Source organism: Mauremys mutica, chromosome 14 (assembly GCF_020497125.1).
Source record: "Mauremys mutica isolate MM-2020 ecotype Southern chromosome 14, ASM2049712v1, whole genome shotgun sequence".
NCBI classification, from domain to species: Eukaryota; Metazoa; Chordata; order Testudines; family Geoemydidae; genus Mauremys; species Mauremys mutica.
Genome location: NC_059085.1, coordinates 11145038 through 11164803, shown reverse-complemented (window position 1 = coordinate 11164803; position 19766 = coordinate 11145038). Strand labels below are relative to the sequence as shown.

Below are 19766 nucleotides of genomic sequence, written 5' to 3'. Positions count from 1 at the left end.
CTTGGCTCCTTAAAATGGGGTGTAGCTGTTGGTAAATAGTTATCCCAATAGCTACAAATGGAGGAATGTTGAGTCTGAACTCTTTATGAACTGAAACTTAACTCAGACTACATGTCTGTGTCTGAAACTTTTAATCAAAAGTTTTGACCTGCAAACTACTCATGACCCTTCCCCTCCCAATAAGTAGCCATAAGTAGCCATCTCCCCTTTTGTCTTCTCCAATTTGCATTTTAACCTGTTTTATCCCGTAGAATCTTGATTGATTATGCATGACCATTATGATCTGTTAATCACTTTGTTTACTTCTGTGTATAAACATTGATGCTCACCCCTAATAAACTTGCCACACTCCTCCAAAGCTTGGCTCTTAAGCTAAGGATGGTGTGAGCCCGTTGATCAACGAATTGTTGTCTGGTCTCTGACAGATCTCTGAGCCCTATACCAACTCCGCACAAACTCGGGTGCTGGAGAGGTGAGTAGGACTTGCTTTTTACCTAACATAAGAGCCGCATGCGAGCCGCGGTTTGGCCACCCCCGCTGGAGATGCTTGTTTTTCCCAAGTCTAAATTTGGGACCTACTTTGACCTGATGGTGTCCCCTGAACTAGTTGTTAGGGGGCTTATTCCTTCACCCTCTCACTTCCCTGGTCCTTCTCGCATGAACAGAGAGCAACAATACCCGAAGTCCAAAGGCGCAAATAATTCGATGTTTATTGGGGTGAACTTCCAGCAAGCACGATTCTAGTTTCCTTCCTCAGTGTCCCCCTTCCCAGCTCTGACACCACAGAGCCTTGTCTGTGTCCCTGTTTCTGTTCCCATCCCCTGTTCCCATTTCCCCCTTTCGCAAAACATGATCCCAATTCCCCCATCCCCAGTCCCTGTTCCCATTTCCCCTCCCCCCTTACTTCCTGATTGACTGCAGACTATATAGCAGGGGAGGCAACCTATGGCACGGCTGCCGAAGGCGGCACGCGAGCTGATTTTCAGTGGCACTCACACTGCCTGGGCCCTGGCCACTGGTCTGGGGGGTTCTGCATTTTATTTAATTTTAAATGAAGCTTCTTAAACATTTTACAAACCTTATTTACTTTACATACAACAATAGTTTAGTTATATATTATAGACTTCTAGAAAGAGACCTTCTAAGAATGTTAAAATGTATGACTGACACACGAAACCTTAGACTGACTAAATGAAGACTCGGCACAGCACTTCTGAAAGGTTGCCGTCCCCTGCTATATAGTAAAACTTGAATTCTGCTTAGCTATACCTTAACCAATTATTTTACTGAAATTTAACTAACCAATCCTAACATATTGTAACATGGTTATTTAACCAATTATACCCCACCACCTTAATTGGTTTACACCCAACAAAATTAATTATACAGTAGACAGAAACAATCACAGAACCAGACAGAGACCATGCAAATAAACATACAAAACAATACAGAAGTGAGGATTTCACAACTACGTCTATACAGACATAAGGGTTCTCCAGCTGTGTCTATTGATAAGTGAGTTCTTGCCAGATAGGATGCTATCTTCTAGGCTCTTCCCTTCCTCTGGAGGTGATAGAAATAGCAGGGCAGGATTGTATTCCTAATAGCCCAATAGCACCTTATTTCAATGCGACTAGTTTGGAAGGTGAGGATGTGACCATACACTTCCCAGCTTATGGCTGCCTAACTACATCTTAGCTTACTGTCACAGTAAGAGAAGGCCATTACAGAGACAGACAGTGATTTTTGATTCTTTCTTTTATACCTCTATAACTAGCTAAGTGATAAGAATACACCTAAATTCTTAAAGTATAGGCCTTGGCAGGCAAGCCTGAATATCTATATCCTAACACTAGTCATGCAAGAGACTCTTTGGAAACTCTCTGGATGTCTTGGGAAGTTCCAAAACTTGTGCTTTCCTCGTTGGTAGGGGGGCGATGGGAGTAAAACGAGCCTTGCAACGCCTGACAGCAGCAGCCTGAGAGAGGAAATGAGTGTAATGGGATCTGTTCCAAAGCACACCATGCATGGAAATATGAGTCACCGCGCTCCAGAGTCCAGTGCACATTCACAATGCGCCTTAGAATGGATTCTGTTACCTCCCACCCCCGCCACCTGCCCTGATGCGCAGTCTCAACCCCGGTGGGTCTATTCCAAAGGGCCTCGTGCAGCCCAAGAGGGATAGGATATAAAATGTTTTGGGGATGCCAAACTGAGACAGGCGGGGATAGAGGGGTGGCTCAGGGATGATGAAAGATTGGATGGTGCTGCGTATAAAAGTTCAGTGGTAGGGTGCAAACCGGTGTTGGATGGCAGTGATAGATGATTCAAATCGTTTGGAAACCAAGCTCGTTAATAATTAGACTCCTCGCTGCAGGGGGTGATTTAGATGTGATTTGAGTCTGTGACAGCGCCTGCTCTTTTCTGTGCCCTCATCCCCTTTGGAAGTGAGACGTTTGGATTCCGAAAGGGAATTGCTTCCTATTATTCTTCAGCATTAATTAAAGGGCAGCCCTGGGAAGGAAATCTGTTTATCTATCTGCTCCTTTTCCTTTGTTATCTGGCACCTCATTGTCGCTCCAGAGCTTGCATGGAATGTGGCATGTGTTGTTTTTAAGAGACTTTAGAAATAGAATGTTTCATGTTTGGTAGGGGTGGAAAAATGGCCCTACTGTAGATGATTGAAACTGAGGAGGAAATGAAAACCCTGGGCCTAAATGGAGCTTTCCTCCTATTGATGCAGTTTGTTTGCCTGTTTCACTTGCTAACCTATTGTTAGACTCAGTTTCACTTTCTCTTTCTGCTCAGTTTCACTTCCTGGTTCCCATGCAGGTTGTGGACCCTGCGGTGTTTGCAAATTAAACACTGTGAGGCAGGGGAGGTTAAATCCACAAATTTACTTGCATCCCTTGAATTTTTATTTCCCAAAAAACATCAGGAAAATGTTTCTAGGAATATTAGTTTGTAAAGTTAATTTTTGCAGAACAAAATTTGGGCCAGAAATACTCAGCGCTGCCCCTGTACGGCTGTGGTGGAAGCCGATTTAGCATGTGGCGTGGTTGTGTTGCAGACAGTCATGCAGTAACATGGAGCTCTTGGTCCAGCTGCTGTACAATCGTGAGCTAGGTAATTTTCCCAACACCTGTGAGGGAGGTCAACACCATCCCCTTTTTAATGGGTGGAGAAGCAGAGGCATACGGACGTTAAGGGAGCTGTGCAGCAAGTCGCTGTGGCTGAGTTGGGATATGAACTTGGGATCCTTTTGTTTGTAATCCCATGCGCCATCCACTAGATTGCATTGCCTTCTAAGAGGCTATTGTAACCACGGATGAAGATAATAATGCATACCAGGCACAGGATCCAGTTTTGTCCTTTAGGGTGACTGTCTATCCCTTATTTTAAGTTTGGGAACCACTGAGTTAGGGTAACCCACAAGATAGAAAAATGTCATTGCATCTCTGGATGGATGCAGATTGCTGCAATTCGTGCAGTTTTTCTCATGTTGTGTAATATTTAAATGTTACCTGGCATCCAAGTTGGAAAAACAAATAAATTCCCCCAAAGGGCCATGACTCAGAGAAACATAATTTAATGTTCACCAAAACTGGCAGAAAGCTTCTAAATACAGTTGATACTGTAACTGTGTACTCAAAATAGCAGTGTTTTGGAAAGGTTGAGAAATATAGATTAAACTTTGATTTTGAGCATTGGCCTGCTAAACTCAGGGTTGTGAGTTCAATCCTTGAGGGGGCCACTTAGGGATCTGGGGCAAAAATTGATCCTGCTAGTGAAGGCAGGGGGCTGGACTCGATGACCTTTCGAGGTCCCTTCCAGTTCTAGGAGATTGGTATATCTCCAATTATTACCTAAATGGAATGGAGTGAAATGATCATCTAGGGAAAAACGGTGTACTTAGTTTTGGTCCGTTGCTTATTTTGCTTTAAATAATCGTGTGTGTTGTTTTGTTTTCTTTGCATGTGCAAATGATTAATTTAAAAATATAATACTGTACCTTCTCTGATTTAAAGTAATTAGTTATTGGTATTATTTAACCAGTAATTTTTGCCCAGCTGTTTGCATTTTCTTATGGTTTTTATTGTTATGTATGTATTAATTGGCTTCGTTTTTTCCCCCTATTGACTTTCTGTGAATAAATGTTGCCCCAGTGAGCTGCAGTAGATGGAGTTTAAAACCGACCTGTCTGTATATATTTTCATTCTCCTTTTGAGGATAACAGAGATAAAACACACGTTTAAGTGCGTATTGTTAAATAAATAACTCAGTACGTGTGCCCAAAAGATGGATAGTGCAGCCCCCACCCTCACTGTTGTGTCTAGCCCACTTCAGCCCCCACACCGGGAGGAAGCTGGAGCTGACCCCGCCCTAAGGGGAGTGCCTGTGCCACTGAACAATGGGCTGTTCTCTGAGGGGCTGTTGCACTTTTAATTAAGTATGAATTGAGGCCAAAGAAAACATGGGAATCACTCTTTTGTCCCCACTGATTCAGATGCTCAGCCAGGCGGTGGGAGACCCCAGTTCAAACCCCTCCTCCGTAAAGGGGTTTGAACAGGGGTCTCCCAGGAGGGTCAGAGCTGGGTGATCCCTGTCCAAATCCCCTCTCTGTCCCAAGAAGAAAATGGCCTCCGGAGAGCAAGAGGGGATGTCCCATCTCGGAGGACAGGCACCTGGGAGGGAGGAAATCCCTGTTCAAACCGCTTCCTAACAGGCAAGGGGGAGATTTGAACAAGGCCCAAATAATATTGAATTCAGGTGGAACAGCTTCAGTAGGCATGACTGAGTAGGGCACCCACCTGGGCGACGGGAGAGCCCTATTCAAATCCCTTCTCATCAGGGTGCGGGGAGTGAAGCACAGTGTGTGGGTACCCCAACCACTGCGTAAATGTAACACAGGGCAGAGGCTTCCCCCTCTCCCCTAGGCTATTTTGCAGGCATTAGGCAGGAACCTGACAATTGCACAATAAACGATTTCGGGGTTCCTGGCTTTGGATCACAAGCCGAGATAGGCACCGAACTCCTTGAAAGGGATGGGAATTAGCACTCTTGTTGGCATCTCCCAGTGGCTGGCACAGGCGGTTCCCTGCTGGCTCTGGTGAATCCCATTCTTCGCTGCCCCTCTCTCCCCGTGCCTTGACGAAGGCGCCTCAGTGCCTGACGCAGGCTTGGGGAACCCCCAGTGGGATGCTTAGCTGTCTCGAGGCAGCTGAAAGTTAGGGCTGGCGCCGCTGAGTATTGTCACCCCTAAGTCCCTTTGTGGACCTGTGCCGCGCTGCTGAGACAAGGGGTGCTCGGTCCGTATTACAGGCGAAACGCACGGTGACTGTGAGGGAGCTGAGAATGGGCTTCCTTTGTCAACGTTGCAGGTAGTGAGGTCAAGGTGGGGAATGCAGAATAGACCCCATGGATGCAGGCCACCCAAGCCCGGGGTGGGGAGTTGGGAACGAGCATGCCCTAGACACAGAGCCTTGGGATTGGGGATTGCGGTGGGGTGTGAGAGGCATTCTGGAGCTCTCCTTCCACCCACCACCTCCCGCTGCTTGGAGGGAGAAGAGCTTTAAACTCCTTCTCCACCTACTGCTTTGGTGCTCAGCTGCTGTCTTCAGCCATCTCTTTCCCCCCATGCCACTGAAAGCGGAAATAGAGTCTCATCCACTAACAGCACGAATGTTTGGCAGCATAAGACACCTGTCCGTTCCCAGCTCCATAGCCCCTCTGTGCACGGGACTGACTCTCTTCTTTTGGCCGACACCACGTTTGAAATAGCAGTGATCTACCCCATAGCTAGAGCAGGATCTTGGGCACCTCGATGCAACAGCTGAGTCCAAACTCCACGTTAGCACCCTGTTTATGCTAAGGGCTTGCTTTGCATTGAGCAAACATGCCAGAACATGCGTGAATCTGCTTCCTTGTGATCTGCTGCCCTGCTATTGCAGAATGGCTGCCAGGCGCAAGTTTGACTGTTTGAGTGATGTCATGAAACCCGCCAGCAAGGTGCTTTTCACAGCCAGGGACAATCTCTGTTCACGTTTCACAATCCAGGGAGCATCTTTGCCATCACAGAATCCTAGGACTGGAAGGGATCTTGAGAGGTCATCTAGTCCAGTCCCCTGCACTCGTGGCAGGACTAAGTATTATCTAGAAGCAGCAAAGAATCCTGTGGCACCCAGACTAACACGGCTACCCCTCTGAGTATTATCTAGATCATTCCTGACAGGTGTTTGTCCAACCTGCTCTTAAAAACCTCCAGTAATGGAGATTCTACAACCTCTCTAGGCAATTTATTCCAGTGCTTAACTAACCTGACAGTTAGGAAGTTTTTCCTAATGTCCAACCTAAACTGCAATTTAAGCTCATCGCTTCTTGTCCTATCCTCAGAGGTAAAGAATTTTTTTTTCTTCCTCCTCCTTGTAACAACCTTATACGTACTTGAAAACGGTTATCACGTCCCCTCTCAGTCTTCTCTTTTCCAGATTAAACGAACCCAGTTTTTTCAATCTTACCTCAGAGCTCGTGTTTTCTAGACCTTTACTCATTTTTGTTGCTCTTCTCTAGACTCTCTAATTTGTCCACATCTTTCCTGAAATGTGGCACCCGGAACTGGACACAATACTCCAGTTCAGGCCTAATCAGCTCGGAGTAGAGCGGAAGAATTACTTCCTGTGTCTTACAGCACTCCTGCTAATACATTCCAGAATGATACTCATATTTAGCTTGTGGTCCACTATGACCCCCAGATCCCTTTCCGCAGTGCTCCTTCCTAGGCAGTCATGTCCCATTTTGTGTGTGTGCAACTGATTGTTCCTTCCTAAGTGGAGTACTTTGCATTTGTCCTTTTTGAATTTCATCCTATTTACTTCAGACCATTTCTCCAGTGTGTCCAGATCATTTTGAATTTTACTCCTATCCTCCAGAGCACTCCTCCCAGCTTGGTATCATCCGCAGTGTACTCTCTATACCATTATCTAAGTCATTGATGAAGATATTGAACAGAACAGAACCGGACCCAGAACTGATCCCTGCAGGACCCCACTCGTTATGTCCTTCCAGCATGGCTGTGAGCCACTGATAACTACTCGCTGGGAACAGCTTTCAGAGTAGCAGCCGTGTTAGTCTGTATCTGCAAAAAGAACAGGAGTACTTGTGCCACCTTAGAGACTAACAAATTTAATTAATTAATTAATTCATTGTGTTCCGTTCCATGCATCCGAAGAAGTGAGCTGTTGCCCACGAAAGCTTATGCTGAAATAAATTTGTGAGTCTCTAAGGTGCCACAAGTACCCCTGTTCTTTTCTCTGGGAACAGTTTTCCAACAGTTTTGCATGCACCTTATAGTAGCTCCATCTAGGTTGTATTTCCCTAGTTTGTTTATGAGACGGTCATGCGAGACAATATCAAAAGCTTTACTAAAGTCAGGATATACCACATCGCACAGGGGAACTGGACTGGTTGCGGCTGGGTGTTGGTTAGTGTTCCGTTGAGTCACGAGGACCTTGGCACCAGTTGGCTCCTGGTCTGCCAGCGTCACAAGGGGCATTTGGCTCCCATCAGTAGCCCTGGGGAGATGTGTGCAGCTTAGTTGGCAGGCTACCTTTGAATGAATTATCAGAAAGAAAGGAAGCAGGGTGTGGACGTGAGAGTGGGTTCCATGCTCTGGGCAAATAAGGGGGTGACCATGGAGAGTCCCTGAGACTGGTTATTCCCCCTGTTTTTATGAGAGGAAAGTCCAAGTTGCATTCATGCTTTCAGGCTCTGTCTCGCCAGTAATATTTAGAGGGCATTGTTCCTTGTTACGCAGGATGTTTTGAAAACTGCAGCCAGACCCTCATCTCTTATGAATTGACATAGTTCAGGTAAAATAATTAGATATGTACATCAGCTGAGAAGCATGTTTGAATTGCTCACATGGTGGGACCCAGGGGGACGGTGAGAGATTCCCACAGACAAAAATCTTTGGGGAATTCCCACATGGTAGGGGATTTTAGGGATGTCTGAGGCCGACTTGGGTAGCTTGGAATTTAGGATTTCTGGGCTAGCGACACTATTTTACCAGTTTTCCAGTTTCAGGTTAACAGTGTGTGTTTGGGGTCCATTCCTCAGGAGCAGAGATCTGGGCAAAGCTTTGGCTAATACTGTAGCAAAGAGAGCAAGGGTGAATTACACGGAAAAGATGTGTAATGCATGGAAGCTTTCCATTAGTAAACAGAACTGGCCACATGATGGCACCATTAGCCGGAGCAGGAAAGAGGATCTGCTGTTCACCCTTATGAAACAGGAGTCTATTTTTAGCGCATGAGTCTGTAGCTTCATTTCCCCAAGGAATAGAACGGTGTCTGCTTATTTATTGAGCTTTTGTTTCTTTAAAAGAGCAGCAGCAGCGTAGGGACTATTCCATGTCTGAAATGTAATTTTAATTCATGGGATACATTGTGTGTGTGTGTGTGTGTCCGCCCGTCCTTTCCCCCCACCCCCAACGGGGACTGTATGCTGGGGATCAGAGACGGGGCTTAGCAGAACGTGGGCTGCCTGGAGAGCGTCCTGGCGAGTGGAGGTTTCTGACACTGAAGAGGGCAGTTTTTTGGGGAGTGCTGAGCTTCCAGTCCCACAGGGTTTTCCCCACAATCTCTTTGCTAGTCTACATGGAAAACCCCTCATCTAGGGGCCCTCCCAATTCACCGGCCACCTGGAGAAGGGAAAAAGGTGCTGCATGCAAAAGGCTGCCTGGGCTCTCAAAGAAGTCATGGAAATATGCCAGTTCATGCCAGCTGAGATTCTGGCCTGGTGTGAAGTAATCAGTGAGTGTAGTCCTTTTGAACAGGCTGAAATGCTTCAAGTCTTTGGGTTTAATGGTTTTGGTTGCTCTGGGAGGGTCTGATGCTGCTTTGAGTTGGTGTGTCCTGGTCTGTGGGGAGCTTGCTTCTCATGATGAGCTCAGAGAGGTTGGGGGGTTGTTTGAAGGCCAGAAGTGGGGTTCAGGAAAGATTTATTTCAGGATGGGGTCCCCATCGAGTATGGGTCATAATGTTTGATGATACCCCGAATGGATTTCAGTGTGGGGTGGTAGGTGACTGTGATGGGTTCGGTCACAGAGGCCCTCTTGGGACCATCACCTGACGTGCTGAAATTACCTCTGAGCCCATTTTCCCTGCCAGCTTGGGACTCCAGAACCCTGCCTTGTTGAGCCAGACACGCTAGCCTGCTGCAACACAGACCCAAGTCTGGTCCATGCCTCCAAAGCTGCAGGCTTTAACCAAAAACTGCTCAGCAGGTCACCCATCTCCAGCACCCAGACACCCAGCTCCCAATGGGATCCAAACCCCAAATAAATCCATTTTACTCTGTATAAAGCTTATACAGGGTAAACTCATACATTGTCTGCCCTCTATAACACTGATAGAGAGAGAGAGATATGCACACCTGTTCCCCCCCGCCCCAGTATTAATCACTTTGGGTTCATTAATAAACAAAAGTGATTTTATTGAGTATAAAAAGTAGGATTTAAGTGGTTTCAAGTCACTGTAAGACCTCATTCTTCATTACCCACAGGCTGGGCTATGCCTACACAGGAAGGCTTGCAAGTAAACAGAGCCATTTACAACCAACTGTCCTTGAAAGTAAACAGAGCCATCAAGATCCTAAACCACCATTAATGGCCCACACTTTGCATAATTACAATAGGACCTCAGACTTATACTTCGTATTTCTAGTTTCAGATACAAGAATGATACATTCATACAAATAGGACGAACACACTCAGTAGATTATAAGCTTTGTAATGATACCTTACAAGAGACCTTTTTGCATAAAGCATATTCCAGTTACATCATATTCACACTTACAAACATATTTCCATAAAACATATGGAGTGCAATGTCACAGTGACAACTTGGGGTGTGCGGTCAGAGTGGGGTTTATTTCTGAATTGAAGTAACTTCTCTTGGGGTGTTTGGGAAGCCCGTTCCGTGATGGGATCTACTTCTCTGGTAGAGCATCCTTGTTTGGTGAAGCGATTTTGAGTGTGTTCAGATGTATATCCAGGACTTTTTCCTCACAGCATATTCTGTGGTATCTGAATGCCTGGCTGTAGATAACAGTTTTCTTGGTGTGTTTGGGGTAGTTACTGGATCTATGAAGGTAGGACCAGCCTGGGAGTTTAAATTCATAACTTTGCAAGCCGCTAAAAATCATGGACTGAACAGAAACACTGGATGTATGGTTTATTACAACAATCTGTAACCCACTAACCCCCTCTTTTATCCTATGACTGCAGGGGTATTAATTGGCCACTCTATCTTGAATAAAGCAACAAAAAGAGTCCTGTTTCAGAGTAGCAGCCGTGTTAGTCTGCATCCGCAAAAAGAACAGGAGTACTTGTGGCACCTTAGAGACTAACCAATTTATTTCAGCATAAGCTTTCGTGGGCTACAGCCCACTTCTTCGGCTGCATAGAATGGAACATATAGTGAGGAGATATATAGACACATACAGAAAACATGAAAAGGTGGGAGTTGTCTTACAAACTCTGAGAGGCCAATTAAATAAGAAAAAAAACGTTTGAAGTGATAATCAAGATAGCCCAGTACAGACAGTTTGATAAGAAGTGTGAGAATACGTACATGGGGAGATAGATTTAATGTTTGTATCAGAGGGGTAGCCGTGATGGATTTCCACTCCATACGGCTAAATGCAGTGCCTTGCATGGTGTCAAGTATCAGAGGGGTAGCCCATTTTCCCTGCCATGTTTGTAATGGCTCAGCCATTCCCAGTCTCTATTCAAGCCTAAATTGATTGTATCTAATTTGCATATCAATTCGAGTTCAGCAGTTTCTCACTGGAGTCTGTTTTTGAAGCTTTTCTGTTGCAAAATTACCACCCTCAGGTCTGGTATTGAGTGACCAGACAGGTTGAAGTGTTCTCCTACTGGTTTATGAATGTTATGATTCCTGATGTCAGACTTGTGTCCATTTATTCTTTTGCGTAGAGACTGTCTGGTTTGGCCAATGTACATGGCAGAGGGGCATTGTGGTACATGATGGCATATATCACATTGGTAGATGTGCAGGTGAATGAGCCCCTGATGGTATGGCTGATGTGATTAGGTCCTATGATGATGTCACTTGAATAGATATGTGGACAGAGTTGGCATCGGGCTTTGTTGCAAGGATAGGAAAGAGTCTTGTGGCACCTTATAGACCAACAGACGTATTGGAGCATGAGCTTTCGTGGGTGAATACCCACTTCGTCAGATGCATTCCAGGTAGATGAAGCGAGGAGAGCTATATAGCCTTTTCTTGTCATATCCCTACCTTGAATGGTATGTGCTAACTACTTATGCCAAACAGTCTGTTCCACCTTTAGCTGTGACACTCAGAGTACCTTTCCCAGACCTGAGGAGGAGTTCTGTGTGGCTCAGAAGCCTGTCTCTCTCATCAGCTTGAGTCGCTCCAAGAAAAGATACCGCCTCACCCGATTGTTTCTCTAAGGATTTGAAGGCCTTGTTTACACTGAGGATTTGCCTCGATTCCAGCCACTGGTGTAGCTGCAAAAATGCAAACCTGTAGCTCTGGAAAACTGTGATTTGCACTGGTGCGGCTTACCTCTGCTTGGAACCGGGAGAAGCTGCACTGCTGAGATCGGCCACTTTGCTTGTCTGCTCTAAGGGTTTGCATTAGAGCAGCTGCAGCAGTTGCTGGCCACCAACCTCAGCATAGACAAGGAATTGAGCTTCTCCCCTCCAGCTCTGAGGTGGCCACTTTGATGGACATTGGCGGGGCAGCATGTGTGGGAATCTTGCACGGCTGTTGCTCACGGTATCCTCATTTTGTGGGAAAACAGAGGATCTCAGTATTTAGTACTGTCTGTCTGGCACCTTTCACCAGCACAAAATTCATTATAATTATTTAACCTCAGTAACTCTGCAGAGAAGCTACAATTACGCTGCACATATGTGATGTTTTCTGGCATTTTCGGCTAAGTGAAATAATTTCCTTTTGAAAAAAAGGATCCCACTTTTAGAAAACCCAGAAGAGGGACTTGCACAATACTTAGAGGGGAGACTGAGCTCAGCTGCTGCTCATTTCCTGCCTCTTTCTCAGATTGAGGCTTTGCAACTGTGCAGAATGAAAGAAGAAAATTCTATTTCTGTGGCATCCTTCTCAGAATTTCTTCCCTCCTTTTCCCTCGAAAAGTCGATTGGTTTAAATACAATAGAAATGGAGGGTGGGGACTGGGAGTTTCGCAGAATGATTAGCTCGTGCACTGTTGTTCCACGTTTGTAAAATTCATCTCTAGAAGCAGCTGCAGAAAAGTGCTGAGATCAGGGCTTGCTGATTTTGCAGTAAAGGGGCCTCTGATTTTAAGGGTCATTTAGTGGTTTAAGTGCAAATACACAGAACGGAACATGTACAAACAAGCAAGTATCCTAAGAAGTAAATGACATGAACTTCTTTCTATATTAGTACAGAAGGGACATGTGCTATCTTGCTAATTTGATACACCTGGAATGCAAGTCAGCATTCGATTCCTATGAAATCAGATCCAACAGGAGTTTATTTTCCTGGTGGAAGATATTGGATCCATCAAACCTTCCCCATTCCCCGATCTCTGACCACTCTGTGGCAGACCCATCACACCTAGATCCTGAGTTCAAGTAAAGAATTCCCAGATAAAACACTTGCTGCTCCCAGACGCTGATGACCTGGTCATTCTAACACCTATGCAAGTGGTTTCCAAAGGAATTTATGCCCATTTAAAACATACTTCAGGGCATGGGCTCGACATGTCAACTTGGATAAAAACAAGAATCATGCTAGTTCAGAAAAAGCCCCACACAAGCTAACATTTGTCACAGAGTTAGTGTAGCAGAGTCTCGTAATGAATGCACTCTGCTGCTTCAGACTGACCTTAGGGACATGACAAGAAAAGGCAATAGCTCTCCTCGCTTCATAAATTATTATTTATATTGCAGTAGCTCCCAGAGGTGCCACTCAAAGATCAAAGCCCCGTTGTGCTAAGTGCGTTACACACGTATAGGCCGCCGTGTGACCCGCTCTAGCCCAGGCTGCAGGCATTAGCTAAGAACTGACAGACTCTAATTGGAGATCAGACCAGTTCACTTATGTGGTGGGGTTGCTTAGAACAGGTATTAGTCTTATAAGGATGTAGTTAGAGTGCAGAGTCTGAGAAATGCTTGCAAGTTGCTGCATGGATTAATTTCATGTGGAATGTCTGTATTCCCTGCTATACGGCAATATGTAAGGTTTGCTTTATAACTTTGAAAATGTTTGCTCTAAACTTGTGAACTCAGATGAGAAGAGTGTTTCCCCCTGCCCGGCCAGGAGGGCTATCAAAATCAGATTGGCCATCAAGGAACATCGCACTACAAAGGATTGGTCATTGGCCTTATTGCACCTTGGAAATGCTACCTGCAGGAAAGCTTGTTCTTGGGAAGCTGAATTAAGGAAATAAAAGACACAGGAAAATTTTCCACCTCTTTGCTGTTTGAACTCTCCCAGGGCCAGAGACACCAAACTGAAGCCAGCGATCTCCAGTGATGAACGACACTTCGAATTGACAGATCACTACAACTCTGTCACTCTTAGGATTCAGATTGAAATTCATTTGTGTGTATATGTTTCCTTGCTTTAACCTGTCAATAACTCTCCTGTCTTTTTCCTAGTTTATTACAGGATTGGCTACAGGCGTTGTCTTTGGTGTGAGATCTAAAGTGACTGGTCTCTTGGGACCGGAAACAACCCGAATATTGTACAATTTTTGGTGCGTCACCATTACACAGTCCAGCTTGCCCGGGTGGTAGGACAGATTGGAGAGTCTTAGAGCATGTCTACACAGCAATGTAAGCCTGGGCTGACGCCTAACCCCTCTTGTGTCCACACACCAATTGTGCTAACCTAGGGATTGGACCTAGGGTCCCAGGACCCTGCAGGGCTGCCGGGTCTGAACCCATGTTAAGCTGGGACGTGAGGTCCAACCCCTGTTGCTTTTCTGTGTGCACATGGCCCCAGCTTGACTCTGGTCCCGGAAGTGCTCTGGATGTATCCCAGAGTTCCTGGTGACAGACGAGCAGCACTGGAGGCAGCGGCTGGAGGTGCCATTACTGCCTGGCTGAGAGCGCTCCCTGTTCCTGTTCCTCTTGCGGCGCTGGCAGCTCCTGCTCCGGCTCTTCCTCGCCGCTGTGTGGAACTTGCCCAGAGCAGGGGGCACAGCTGACAGGAGGGAGGAGGTGGGAGCCCCTGCACCCCAAGCCCTGGGGATGCATGTCACTGCTCCACAGCTGGCAGCAGCCAGGCAGGGGTGTGTGTGTTTATATGGGGGCCTTGAGAAATTATGCAAAAATAGGGTTTGATCTGTTGGCACCTGCACAATTGTTGTGGACAGTCACTGATGAGGTAAAAGTGGCCCTCTGTGACCAAACACCTTCCCCAGTTTTGGAGGCAGCAGAAATCGCTGATGAGTCAAGGGCTCACGGGGGGCAGAAGCCCCAGGGGAAGGGAAATCCTCTTGTTCCCCAGGTTAAGAAGAAAGAGGGGTCTAGGAATAAACCTAATCCCAACGTTCTTAAACAACCCCGAGGGAGCCTGGATTTTAAAGCCCCTTGCGCTAAGGGAAGGCAGGCAGTCTGCCCTCACCGCTGGGCTCCTGGCCATATCAAACCAAATTGCCCCAAACTTAAGGCCACCCCACAATCTGCACCCACAGCCTCCCCCCCCCACGAGTGCCAATGGTACCACTGCGATCCCAGGGGAAATTGTAGAGGAGGAAGGAGATTGGCCTCATAAACAATATTAGAACTGAGTCTTGGGAAGGTAGCGAAGAACTGAAGAGTGCTCGAGGGAGTAGCACTGAATGTACAGGCTGGGGCGACGTGGCATCGCAAGCCACTTTGGTTAAGGAAGGTTTGGGAAGGGAGGAGGACAGACTTCCTGGCAAACGTCTAAATATTCTAGCTTTGGATACATTTTCTGTGACCGCGCCCCTGGCTAACGTCCTCCTGGAGTGGGCGGATTTTAAGGGGCCGTCAATCGTAGGCATCAGAAATTTGCTGCCCACTGATATTTTAATCGGTCATAACATTTTAGCCAGGTCTAAGCAGCTTAATATCATAACACGCAACCAGAGAGATTTTTCTGCAGTGCCAGAGTCTGCTCTAATCGTAAGTGAGGCTACTGTAGTACTTCGGGAGTTCTCCTTTAATGCTGGGTTGGTGAAATCTAATTGTGCCCCTATAATACCACCAGGTGGGGTGTCGCCTCTGCTTTTTGACAGTTTTCCCTGAGGTCATGGTCATGACTCACTCCAGGCAGCATGACAGAGGGAAACAAGGTTTGGTTCTAAGAATGCCCAAGCTCAGTTTTCTGCAGAACTGCAGTCAGAGTTCTCCAAACTGCGGGGAAAGGGTGAATTCCACAGCTTCATGGCCAGGTTTAAATTCCGCAGCTCTGTCCCAGGCTGTCAGTTCATCCCAGCCATCCAGGGAAACAGTCCAGGTCCAGAGCTCTCCCGCCAAGGAGAAACCTCCCAGAATCATGAACAGCCTGACGACAGCTCTTCTGGTGATTTTCCTTCTAGGACTTTGCCTGCAGCGCATCCCTGCAGGTCAGTGGGAACCTATGGCATTGCCAGGCCTTCTCAGCAGGGAGCTGTGAGGAGTGGGGGGAGATGTCGTTGGGGTCGTGGTGAGAGAGGGCCTCATCATACTTCCAGGGCCAGATTCGATAGCCCCTTCTGTCTGCTCTGTGATGCAAAGAGCCCAGAAAATGGTCAGATCTCCCCAATGGGTGTTGTCCGGACCCTTCCTGCAGCCCCCGTTTCAGGGGCGTTCAGCAGCATGGGTAGCAAAGCATGCTGGGTAAACACCTTCTACCAGGGAAGTTGAATTTGGCACTCCCTCGCCTGCTGTTTCAGGGCTCCTGTCTAGGAAGATGGTGTGTAGCTGCAAGTCAGTATTGTCTTTGAACGGAATTCATAGCACAAGCTCTTTTCCGTGTACATCAAGGTGGGGACACTAGAGAGATGTAACGTGTGTGAAACTGTTTCTCATTTGGTTTCCTTGCCCCCAAAAGCTCCACAAGGTATCCTGGAAGACACAACCTGCTGCACAGGCGTCACTGAGGGGCCCATTCGTTTTAGTAACCTGAGGAGTTTCTACAGGACCTCTCCGGGGTGTAGGAGACGCGCCGTGGTGTAAGTAGCCTTCAGTCAGTCAGGCCTCGCTTTAGGGTGAAGAGAGGCTAGGATAGGTGTGTGTCAGAGACATGCAGCTCCTGCCAGTGTTAGGGGGAAGGATCCCATACTGTGGTCACTTAGCCAGGAAACTGCCCTATTCACTGAGTAACGAGGAGCCTGATTCTGATCTCACGCTGGTTTTGCAGCTGTATGACTCCTGTGGAGTTGCTCCTCATTTGGCTTTGGCTACACTTACACTTCAAAGCGCTGCCGCGGCAGCGCTTTGAAACGCTAAGTGTAGTCAAAGCGCCAGCGCTGGGAGAAATCTCTCCCAGCGCTGTCCGTACTCCACCTCCCTGTGGGGAATAACGTACAGCGCTGGGAGCCGCGCTCCCAGCGCTGGGGCTTTGACTACACTGGCGCTTTGCAGCGCCGCAATTTGCAGCGCTGGAGAGGGTGTGTTTTCACACCCTGCTGCAGCGCTGCAAATTTGTAAGTGTAGCCAGATTAATTTCTGCAGAGTCGTTCCGACTTGACACTGGTGTGACCGAGAGGAAAATCAGGCCCCAAGTGTAAACCAAATAATTATTTTATTAATTGTACTATAAAAATGCAAATGTATGGAGCATATTTCAAGGGCTGGTGTTGATTCATTCTTATGCTACAGAGAAAAGGCGGGATCTGATTGGCTGATGACCATTCTGACCATGCAGCTAAGCAGGGTAACTGCTCAGGTCAAGAATCACTAGTTACCAGCAGGAAACAGGACTTGATGGGAGTGACTTTACTTTCCAGGCAGTGCAGCGCTGTAGACACTTGTGCTTCCCAGCTGGGTGCCTCATGCATTGTGATATAGGCTGAGCCCTGGAGGCGTCTGATAAGCCTTATCTCCCTTCCTCAATCAGAAAGACACTCCTTAAATAGCAGTGCACTAATGACAGTTTACACAGAAGCTTTACATAAAACAGAGCAGGGAATTCAAGCCAGGCTAACTCCCTAATTGCCACCACATCCTCCTTCTCTCTTTTGAAGGCACCGTCCCAGTACACAGGGCTGTGCAGTGGGGGATGTGACATGCTTTTGCCCTGAGGCTCTTCAGAGGTGTTAAAAGGCACAGCGAGTGGAGACACTCCTGACCCAAACAGCGCAGAGAAAACGAAGAGGGTGCATGCTCATCATAGCTGGCCCCAATTCAACGGCAGCGGCATTTTCATAAGTGGCTATAGATTCTTCTTTAGTCTGGCTTCCCGATAAGGGGGACATGTCAGATCAGACTGAAGGGCTTGAGGAGTAGAACTGAGGTGCTGATCCCTTATGGTCATTGGAGAGCTCATGGCCCTTTTTGCAAGATAAGGGTGTTAACCACTGCATCCCAGACAGACTTCAGTCTGACTTCTTCCGTTCAGCCTGCCTAAACCAACCGGGTAATTTCACTCAGCCATAAAGGACCCGATTCTCCTTTCACATACACATGACTCCACAGGCTTCATTGGAGTTACTCTTGATTTACACCAGTGTCTGTGAGAGGAGACTCAGCCCCTAAGATGATGCTTTTCTTCCTTTCTGGAACAGCTGTGTGCTGAACTCCAGCTGCTGGAATCCAGTAGTGGGAGTGTATTTGTATGTGATGAGGCATGTTGGGACAGGAGGTGCTGCATGAGCTAGAGACTGTTTTAACGAAGAAGTTGTCAAAGCATTGCCTGCTGGCTTGGGATGAAGAAACACTGCACTAGCTGTGGGCAGGCCCCGTAACCGTTCTTTGCCTCAGTTTACCCATCTGTAACTGCAGGACTTCACAGGGATAGCGTGAAGTCTGCTTTGAGATCCTTGGGTAAAAGGAGCCATAGAAATGGAAAGTATTTGAATTTTACCACCTAGCAGCCAGGGAAATTCTCCCCCATCAGTCCTCTGCAGACACTAGCCAGCTCACAGCTGTTTAGTGCACCAGGTACATGAGGCAAAAGACACCTCCCGGGCTGCCTCATATCAGTATGCCACGAGCAGCACAAATATTACAGCAGAGGCTGGCAGCAAAGCTGTAAAACCGATTTATTCAGACCCCTTCAGGTTTCCTTTCTGGGGTATTAATTGAATTTCTTGGGAGTCGCACCCCAGATGTCTGCACAACCCTTTGTAAAGTTGACGCCAGGGTATGACACTGCCCAATCTCGCTCACCAGTTAGTAACCGAGCTCCCTGTTTCCCCATTGCAGGTTTGTGACTCTCCAAAACAGGGAAGTCTGTGCCGATCCAGAGGCCAAGTGGGTACAAGTTGCAATCCGGCGCCTGAGGAGAAAGCAGTAATTTAGCACAGCTGCCCTTAGCAGGGCTGGACTCCCCGGGGCCTGCTGCCCCGGCTCTATTTATGTAAAAGACCCGTGACTCTGAAATATATTAAATCTTTAGTTTTTTGGAACCAGTTGTGTCGTGTGTCGTTGTGCTGCTCTGCGTACAGCGAGCGCTGACCAATCGTTTTCAGGCCCAGGTTTGGCCTCACGGAGGGCTTGTTGCAATTGGGTGGGTCATGTGACCTCTGGGGGCTGGAAGACATTGAGAGGAAACGTTCAGTTGCCCCTTAGCACTGTGCAAAGTGCTGGGTCCCCAGGCCTGGAGACGGAGCGGCAGCCTCTACGGGACAGGAACACAGGGGGACCGGGGGACCCGAACACCCGGTCGAAAAGAGATCCCGGCGGCGCCGTGGCTCCTAGTCTTAGGGGCTGCCAGGGAGGGGCCCGCTGCTGCCCCGCCCCCTGCCTGCAGACGCAGCTCCCATTGGCTGGCTCGGGAGGGAGGAACTAGCGCGACGGCCACTCGCGAGCGCTCAGCAGGCGGCTGTTGAGGAGTCACGTGGCGCGCGCCTCTCCCGCTGCTGCCCGGCCCCCTCGCCTCGTGCTGCCCCGGGCCCTGGCTCCAGCTGCACGTGTGCCCTGCGGCCACCCGCCGTCTGTCTGTCGCCCCTTCGCCGGCACCCGGCACCCGGGGCTTGGAGGTGTGTGTGTCTCCCCGTCTCCGAGTGCGGGGAACGGGGCTGCACCCCCTCCTCCGCACTGCGCCTCCTCCCCTGCACTGCACTCCCATCCCCACTGCATCCCTACCCGCCCCAACCCCCGCACCCCATCCACTGCACTGCACCCCCATCCCCACTGCATCCCTACCCGCCCCAACCCCCGTGCCCCATCCCCTCATTGCCTCCCCGTCCCCCACACTGCATCCCTACCCATCCCAACCCCCCGTGCCGCCCTCCCCTGCACTGCCCTGCACTGCACCCCGTCCCCCGCACTGCACCCCCATCCCCACTGCATCCCTACCCGCCCCAACCCCCGCGCCCCTATCCCCTCATTGCCTCCCCATCCTCTACACTGCATCCCTACCCACCCCAACCCCCATGCCCCCTCCCCTGCGCTGCACCCCATCCCCTGCACTGCACTCCCATCCCCACTGCATCCCTACCCATCCCAACCCCCGCACCCCTATCCCCTCATTGCCTCCCCATCCCCCACACTGCATCCCTACCCACCCCAACACCCCGTGCCCCATCCACTGCACTGCACCCCCATCCCCCACACT

At 48.3% G+C, this 19766-nt stretch overlaps 1 protein-coding gene across 12 annotated transcripts in view; it reads left to right on the top strand.

The window, feature by feature from the left end:
* LOC123349354 (C-C motif chemokine 17-like) overlaps window positions 1-18749 on the top strand; it is a 35448-nt gene extending 16699 nt beyond the window's left edge. For 3 of the 12 annotated variants that reach the window (XR_006573504.1, XR_006573502.1, XR_006573499.1), the window contains 3 exons: window positions 13322-13791; window positions 15604-16218; window positions 17773-17938. Coding sequence is in view for 4 of the 12 variants with exons in the window: in XM_044987319.1 (XP_044843254.1) it covers window positions 13855-13870; window positions 15301-15630; window positions 16098-16218; window positions 18413-18503 (558 nt within the window). In the remaining 8 variants the exon portion in view is untranslated. The other 9 variants (XR_006573497.1, XR_006573505.1, XM_044987321.1 and 6 more) reach the window with 9 other exon arrangements.
* The last annotated feature ends 1017 nt before the right edge of the window (window positions 18750-19766 follow it).